Source organism: Cibotium barometz, chromosome 5, assembly GCF_041138505.1.
Source record: "Cibotium barometz isolate CiBa-2024 chromosome 5, ASM4113850v1, whole genome shotgun sequence".
Taxonomy (NCBI): Eukaryota; Viridiplantae; Streptophyta; class Polypodiopsida; order Cyatheales; family Cibotiaceae; genus Cibotium; species Cibotium barometz.
The window spans coordinates 35,765,434-35,774,789 of record NC_141050.1 but is presented as its reverse complement, the minus strand read 5'-3'; the positions used below and the strand labels follow the sequence as shown (position 1 = coordinate 35,774,789).

The following is a 9,356-nucleotide window of genomic DNA, read 5'->3' as shown; positions in this document are numbered from 1 at the left end:
ACAATGGTGTGTTCACACTATGAAGTGCATGTCATGGAAGAAGAAGCAAAAAATACCATGTGAAAAATCCTTACAACAATCAAAGAGAAACTAACGTTGCTAGGCAGCCAAAAAGGAGCCATTAAGAACCATCACACATGATGGTTATCAATGAAGCATAATGACATGAAAGATTTATGTGACTTTTTTTCCCAAAGAAAAGTAATAGATATTTGAAAGATAGTTTTTTGAGGCATTGCAAAGAGTATTCCAACTTCCATAGTTATTTAACGGAACTGTAAAAAGACTTCCATGTGTGAGTAAGAAAGCACATGTAAAAAGACTTCCATGTGTGAGTGAGTGAATGTGAAAGGCCTCAACCAAGGCTTAAATTTGGAGGCCTACTTTAGCCTTCAATTTGGAGGCCTACTTTAGCCTTCAATTTGAAGGCCATAAAACTATCTCAACCTTCAAAATTATACCAAATATGTCTATGTTTGTGTATATTTTTTTTAAAAAGTGGCCTTATTTATTTTTTTAAGAGGCCTTCTCTAGAATGTTTGAAGCATACTTATTTAGAAGCGAGTCTCAGAGACGAGCATGCTCATCTCTGACCTCGGCTCGAATAACAAAAAACTTATCTAGAAGGTTTGAAGGGCTTTGATATCCTTTTAGGCTTCAAATTTAAAGAGGCCTTCTCCAGAAGGTTTAAAGTGCTTTGATGTCCTTGAAGGCTTCAAATTTTAGCACTAGCCTCAACTCTTGAGGGCGAGGGTGAGAGATAATGGGTCAAGCAATGGGCCCATCATGCATGTGAGGAAGACTAGGTCAAACCAAAAGTGAGAAACACTTGCATGCAAGATGACAAAGCATCACCTCCCTAGCTTCAAGTCCCATTTAGTGCGAAAAAACATATTTTTCAACCAATAAAAATAAGGGAAACTCTTAAATCTATCCATTTTTTGTTTTCAAAATATCTACAGCTAAAATATATGAAAAACATTTCCAAAAAATAAGGGTTACTTAAAATCTCAGCCAATTTTTCTTAATTATGGCTGGTACAAATACACTTGAATGCCGTTTTTTTATAGCACTAGTCCCATTTACCTCAGATAGAACCATGAGGAAACCCTTTTAGTCTCCCTCCCTCCCTCCACGTTTGAGAAAGTCGCTCTGCTTGTTGTTTTCCTCTTTAGAGCCATGGTAATTCAATTGGGTCAATATGATCAAATGAAGGTAAAGCTAAAATGTAAATCCTTTGCACAAGCTCACTTCCACTATGGGAAAGTACTCTAACACTTTTCCAAGGATTGTGGTGCTTCAAAGGGAGAGCTATGCGAAAAGAGGATAAAGCAAAATTAGATTTCTAGAAAGGAAAATATGCTGTTAAGGAGAATGTAAGTAAAGGATTTCTTTGAGGGCAAGCAAGAAAGAAGAGGTGGGTAAGAAACATAAGATCAAAGAAAAAGGTAAGGATAAGTGGTGTGTGTTACCTACAAAAAAAAAATATTTTTTATTATATATATATATATATATATATAGAAATGTGTTATAGCTATACAGTTGAGCTCTAGATGCCATAATTATAACTCTAAGATTTATTTTACATGTGGTGAAATTATATAGGAGGAGTCCGGAGATAAAGTGAATCTCCCCTTGTGTACTTCTTATGCCATAATTATAACTCTAAGATTTATTTTACATGTGGTGAAATTATATAGGAGGAGTCCGGAGATAAAGTGAATCTCCCCTTGTGTACTTCTTATGCTATGAGTAGATACCTCTAAAATGTCATAATAGTCAAATGTAAAGCTAAGGTTGATGAACCTTGGAAAGTTGAGTAAGTCTCTAAAATAAACCATTTCTTATGGCCATAGTGTTGATAAAAGTAATTCCTAAGGCTAAGGTTCATAATTATATACACATCCACAACTTAAAATATATAAGAACATTTACAATATACCTTAGGATACCTCTTGTGCAATAGATCTTTATGGTCACAACTCAAGCTTGCATCTTTTAAAAATCTCTTGGTGCATTTGGATGAAGTAGATGCGTGCTTTTATTGATGAAATAAAAAAACTTAGAGGACAACACAAGCACTAAATGAAGCTATGGCTCACTATAATCCTTTTGAGGCTAGGTTGGGGTGGTCCCACAAATGCATAGTACTATAGGCATGACCAAAAAAAATATTATCAATTATGTTTTATTCACATTTTTTGAGGCAAAATTATATGTCATCATATTATAAAGAAAAATTAACTACACTAGTTTGGTAAACTAACATGATGTAATAATGTTAAAAGGTTTAAGGCTTTTTGAACCTTTCTCAAATGTAAATATCTCCTTCAAGATGCATAATATACATGAACATAAGCACAGTGCATGAAAAATATTGGCTTTGGATAAAGGGCTCAGTAAGGCATATATGCCTTTCTTAACAAATAGTGGAGTACCATCATGCTACTTATGTTTGATATAAAAGATCAACATATACTGCCTAGTAAAATAATATCTTTTGACTTGGAGGCACTAAATTCATTGGAGTCTCAAACAAGTTCAGTAAATGCTTTCATGTCAACATGTGCAGTAAGTAAATTGTAGAACTTCTAACTCTACATTTGCATACATGTACGGATACTTCAAAGTCCTAAACGAAGTTTTTCATAAGTACTTCAAAGATAATTATGCATGAATACAAATGTAAAATTTATAATAATATAATCAATTTGAATTCCATAAGCCATGCTAGAATTGTAAAGTCTTTACTTTTGAAAAGAACTTATTATATATAAAAAGATATGATGGGATTACAACTGTGACATGAAATTGGGATAACATAGTTTAATGATCATTCCAAAACTTGAGGGACAAGGTAGCATGTGAGTTTATTAACATAAGAGTTTTATATTGGGGTTACATATTTATATACCTTTATAAGGGGGTTTTCAATTAAATAAAGAAACATTAAACATAAAAATACTACTTTTATCATTTTAAAATGTACAGAGGGGGTATACCTCTAAAGTTATATCTCTAGAGTAAGAAATTTCATAGATAGGAGGTTTCTTAATTACCCCTTGAATGCACATAATACATGGGTTTATCACATAGTGATCACTCTAGGAAAGGTCACACTATGTAAATAAGCTCCACTCCAAGCTTGAAGAAATACCAATGTCATCTCCACTAAAAGACGATCCGACATAAATAATATAAACAATAAAAAATCATATGCATTAGAATGAAAAAACACTACATTATAATGAAAACCATAAACACTAGAATGAAGAACCATGTACGTTAGAATGATAAAGTGAATTTAAAACCCCATACATTAGAATGAAAAAAAACAATAGAATCAAAAAACATATACATTAGAATGACAAATTGAATTAAAAACCATATATATTAGAATGAAAATTTGAATTTAAAACCACATACATTAGAATGAAATACTCAAACTACATTTCATTTTAATCACCTTCAATTTATACATGATCATAAGTGACAATGGATACTTTGCACATATGCACACTGATTACTATATATCTATCCAAGAAATCATGTACAACCTTGTATCTTTTCCAAAATAGGCTAAAAACTTTTTTAAGCAAGGATGAGAGTCTAACCATGTCTTAAGAGCTTTCATGCCCTGGTTTTTCCCAAGGTACATCCAAAATATGCTACTAGAATGAACCTCCAGCACATTAGACTCTAAAAAGCTTTTACCACACCCAACATGAAGATACAATTCCATTTATGAAGATAGAACTTGGATTGAGTGTGTCAGTAGGAGGGAAACAAATTGTGAAAGGAAGGTCATTAGTTTGCTCTCATATTGAAGTTTGAAGATAGAACTTGGATTGAGTGTGTCAGTAGGAGGGAAACAAATTGTGAAAGGAAGGTCATTACTTTGCTCTCATATTGACGTCCATGGAGAAAGTTGAGGTAGTACATCTCACTACATTTCGAAATCCTCCACATTTTAAGGTGAATGTAAGATTTATTTTGATCTAAGTGGTTTAAAATAGTTATGAATTAGACCCTCTACACCTCTCCCACCCTACTTTTACTCTTTATGACCTTGTTTTTGTTACCAAGAATGTAGGTAATAGGAGTAGAGTTTCTCATAACTCTCATCCTAGAAATCAAACCTAACCATGGTGTAATTTTACTATGAAGTGCATGTCATGAAAGAAGATGAAATATATAGCATGTGAAAAATTCTCATATATCACTTCCATAAATTCCTCAAATATATATAGCTACTTAATAAGACATAAGAGTGACCTAAGAGTCTCTCATGTCACTTTTATGTCATATTACCAAATTAAAAGAATCAAGAACGTTGTGTGATGTAGCAAATGTACTATTGGATTTTATTAAAAAGTTTTATACATAATCAAATCCATGTGCTACAAAATATATTACCAATAGAAAGACAAAATAAAGCTTATATATATTTGTAAAATTCTTAATTAGATGTTGAGGTTGTGAAACCTATTCATGTCTATAAAATATGGATGCAGGTGCCAATCCTACTTCTATCACTTTTGCAAAATGGGTGGCTTCCTTTGTAATAATCATCTTGTCTCACTAGTATAGAGTAAAAATGAGGCATTATGTGTATTGCAACAAAAAAATTATCATAGTCCATAAATATAGTAGGAAACAATGATCAGAGGAAATATATTTTAAAAAATAACCACTATATGTAGTAACAAACAAGTTTTGAATTATCATTAAATTACACATGACATTTTGCCACAACATTCAAAGTAGAATAATATAAAAAAAATACAAACCACTTGCCCCCATTGTTTACAATATAGCACAAGAAATATTAAACGTGATATAAAATAATAATAAAAATATAAATAAGGAGCATCATGTCATAGCTCATGATGGACATCACATTTGACAAAACCACTCTTGGTTGAATGAGTCTCTCTACTCCTTACAATGTCATGCATAAGCCCATACCAATGAAAACATTCTATATCTACACTAGGCAAGTGTTATAACAAAGAATGTGTAGCTCAGTGATAAAGTGTGTGAGTTTCAATATATTAACCTAAGTTTTAGAATCGAGCATGTGTAGCTTAATCAAAGAGAAACTATCATTCCTAGTAAGTAGCCAAAAAGGAGCCATTAAAAGCCATAATGTGATGATGGTGAATTTACTATTTATAAGATTAAGATAACATGATGAGATGAAAGATTTACGTTCCTTTCTTTTCCAAAGAAAAGTAATAGTGATATGCAAGATAGTTGTTCAAGGCATTGTAAAGAGTGTTCTAACTTTTGTGGTTGTTTGAAGGCAATGTAAAGATACTTAGTGCTACACTGAGTGATTGGTGAATGAGACTTAGTGCTACACTGAGTGACTGGTGAATGAGAAAGGCCTGGATCATGGCTGAAATTTTGAGGCCTACCTTACCCTTCAATTTGAAGGCCATAAAACTAGCTTGACCTTCAAAATTTAAATAAATATGTATATATTTCTTGTAAAATTTAGCTTTTTTTTCTTTCAAAATAGTGGTCTTATTTGTTTTTTAAGAGGCCTTCTCTAAAGCCTTCTCTGTAGGGCTTGAAGGCTTGAAGGCTTCAAAATAGTGGTCTTATTTGTTTTTTAAGAGGCCTTCCCTAAAGCCTTCTCTGTAGGGCTTGAAGGCTTCAAATTTTAGAGACCGAGGTTGAGAGATAATGGGACGTCGTGCACGTAAGGAAGACTCCGTCGAACCGGAAGTGAGAAAGCGCGCACGTGTGAGGAAGACTTTCACACCCTAGCCCAGCTTAGGAAACCTCCCTCCCTCCTTCCACGTTCTACAAAAGTCGCTCCTTCCACGTTCCACGAGGAAGCCATGTACGCTTCGCACCTCTAATGGCTACTCCGCCTGTTGGCTTCAGCTCGCTCCTGTCATCTTTAATGGCTACCCCGCCTGCCCTCAGCTCCTTCCTGCGCCAATCATTAACGTTCTTTCTTATTCTCTGGCTGTCTTGCCTCGCCAGCTGCCGGTCGCAAGGCCTCACCTTCTCTTTCGACAGTTTCTCACAAAGCGACATCCCGTCTTTGGACTTCTCTGCAAATAGCTCTGGTACTCAGCTTGGTGCACTGCAGGTGACCTACGACACGGGCTTGGGCTCCACGGCAGTCTACAACACCTCTGGACAAATCACATACTACAAATCTCTGCGGATTTGGGATCCCAAATACAACTACACAGCATCGTTCAACACCTCCTTTCTGCTGAACATGGGGCCAATAGGGAACGGTGGTGTCGCCACCACCGGCGGCGGCATGGCATTTTTCTTGAGCTCGCATAGGGCGAACGAAACACAGGTTGACAACGGCTACGGGAAGTGGCTTGGTCTCTTCAATGAGAGCCTTAATGCAACTCCTGGCGGAGGCGCCGATAGCATGCTTGTGGCGGTAGAATTCGATACCTTCAAGGACATCTTTGATCCGGATAGTAATCATGTGGGCATCGACATCAGCAGCATAGTTTCCATCCTTAACGAATCTCTCACCCCTCACAATGTCTTCCTCGACCGCAACGTCACAAGCACGGACACCAATACTAGCGTCTGGATCGACTACGACGGACATGGCCAAATGCTTGATGTGTACCTAGCTAATGAAGGACCCAAGCCAGTCCGCCCAGTGATCTCTCAGTTCCAAATCAACCTTCGCCAGCATCTCCCAGAAATGATCTTTGTGGGTTTCTCAGCTTCTACCGGGAGTGCTTTAGAAACCCACTGTGTTCTCAAGTGGAATTTCACTTCTGCGGGACTCCCCGTCTCCCCCGCTATAAGCGGTGCCCTTCTTGCCGGGTTGATCGTCGGCGGCGTAGCCCTGATAGGTTTTCTACTTGTGACTGTGCTTACCCTGGTGGCAAGAAAGAGGAGGAGATCTGATCTCTTGCAGAATTGGGCCAATCTAAACTACGGTCCCCGCAAGTTCACCTACAGGGAGCTGAGGAAAGCCACTAACGGCTTCAGCGCCGATTGTCTTCTGGGAGAAGGTGGCTTCGGCGCGGTCTACAGGGGGGCATTGCCATCAGATAAGTCTGCAGTGGCCGTGAAATGCCTATCGCAGCGGTCGAAGCAGGGCGAGCGGGAGTTCATAGCAGAGGTGACCATCATAGGAAGATTACGGCACAAGAACCTGGTGCAGCTTGTGGGGTGGTGCCACGACCGCCGGAGAGGGAAGCTGCTGTTGGTGTCCGAATACATGCCCAACGGAAGCCTGGACAAGTGGCTCAAAAGTGAAGGCGGACATAAGTTGCTGGAGTGGGAGAAGAGGTACCATGTCCTCAAGGGGTTGGCTGCTGGGCTGCTCTACCTGCATGAAGAGTGGGAGATGGTTGTAGTTCACAGAGATATCAAGCCCAGTAACTTGATGTTAGACGCTGACTTCAATGCTAGACTGGGCGATTTTGGCTTGGCAAGGTTGATCGAGGGCGGTAATGGCAGCGACGCCGCAGAGACCAGAACAATCGCCGGCACACCAGGGTACATGGCGCCCGAATGCGTGCAGACAGGGATGGTGACCAAAGAGTCTGACTTATATAGCTTTGGGGCGGTGGCGGTAGAGCTGGCGATTGGGCGCCCCCTTTCAACTGAGGTACTGCGCTCGCTGTGGGCGCTCCACCAGGAGGGCTGCCTAGTAGAGGCAGCGGACAAACGCCTTGCTTCATATGATGCGAAGGAGATGGAGCTTGTCCTCATGCTGGGCCTAGCATGCTGCCACCTGGATCCGCTCTCCCGCCCCTCCATCCGCCTAGTCGTCCAAGCTCTCTCCTCCTCATGTGTCTCCTTTCCCCTCCCCTCCTACCCTTCTACGCCTCGGCCTCTAGCTTTCCGTCCCTCTCTTCCATCTCAGGCGTCGAACTTATCCTTCTCAACTGAGCTTGTATCCGATCAGGCCTCAAATTTGAAGGGCGACCCTATTTTTTCATTTGAAAGGTAAAATATTACTCAATATTTTTTTCCTTATATCAATAAAAGGACATACTAAAAGATTTAATTACTGTGTCATCAGAGGTCGTGTTAAACAAATAATAATAATACTTTGTACCTGTAGAAACATGAGATTTGTCTACTGCATGGCTTGTCTATTAACCACTTCTTCGCGGGTTAATATGGTTTCACCTACCCATCCTATTGTAAGGTGCTTCACCGTCTCGCTTCATCATTTTGCCTACGTGTTATAAATCTAAGATTTAGCGTCATTCAATTTTATAAAGCCATGGGAAAGATTTATCAAGTTTATAATATTCATCCTAGACAAAGCCAGCCTATGGTTTAGGGCCCTAAAATACACTATAAAAGGCCAATTATGAGGTCTTAAGACACCTTTTATTGCGGTATTTTCACCTAGTGGAGCTAGAGGGAGCCATCCGCCAAGTCGTCCAAGCTCTCTCCTCCTCATGTGTCTCCTTTCTCCTCCCCTCCTTCCCTTCGACGCCTCACCCTCTAGCGTTCTGTCCCTCTTTTCCATCTCAGGCGTCTGACTTCTCCTTCTGAACTAAGCACTCCTAGTCGAGGCTCATTTTTGAAGGGTAGCACTTCATTTTTTTACGAAGAGCAAATCCACTATCACCTTTCTGGTAAAGAAGGCCAAAAATCTTGCTTGCCTTTTTGAAGGAAGTGTCCTTCTACATTCTACTACATTGGCATTCTATGGCATTGTCAATATCATGTGACTGAATGTTCAATAATAATTCTAAATTTATTGTTTGGATTCCATTTTAGAATTATCACAATAAAAAATATACAAATATTTTTACATATTGTCAAATTTTAAAAATGTAGACATTTAAAATCAAAAGAGGAGGCATAACAATTGTTTTAAATTGATTACAAAAGAGTTCTTCAAGCAAAATATGTTTTTTTGATTAGCATATATGGTTTCTTTAAAAGCATACATATCAAATAGTCAACTTAACAAAAATGTATTCCCATCATGACTAAGATATTTTGAAGTACTAATCATCAAAAGATCTCCTTGACTAATCTTCCAGGTCTTCTCACCTTCATTGCTTATTCAAAGATCCACATCTTATCATGGCCTTGCTCCATTGAAAGAGATATAAACATAAGCTTGTCTAGTGTGCTTAAATTAAGTGAAGCTCTTGCCTTACTCTTGATCCTATTTTGTTTAGAAAAGCCTCTCTCACACATGAGTAGGCTTGCTAGCAATATAAGCACAATATGAAAATAACTTGAAAAGTTCAGAAAGAAATTATACCTCCATTCTATCTCACTGCTACATTATGTCCAAGTTTCAAACAAGTCCTTGGTTAGAAAAGACTGCATCAAGTAAGCAACAAATTGATGTAGTTCACTTTGACAAAAGTCTACATTGA

General features: G+C 38.2%; 1 protein-coding gene across 1 annotated transcript; it reads left to right on the top strand.

Annotated features, from left to right (window-relative positions):
• Positions 1-5,859: 5,859 nt before the first annotated feature.
• Positions 5,860-8,014, top strand: LOC147638419 (putative L-type lectin-domain containing receptor kinase S.5). Its single transcript, XM_086798344.1, has one exon. The coding sequence runs from the start codon at positions 5,870-5,872 to the stop codon at positions 7,955-7,957; it is 2,088 nt and encodes a 695-aa protein (XP_086654470.1). The 5' UTR covers positions 5,860-5,869; the 3' UTR covers positions 7,958-8,014.
• The last annotated feature ends 1,342 nt before the right edge of the window (positions 8,015-9,356 follow it).

Coding starts and splice junctions, on each gene's coding strand:
- LOC147638419 (XM_086798344.1), top strand. CDS start 5,870: ATGGCTACTCCGCCTGTTGGCTTCAGCTCGCTCCTGTCATCTTTAATG.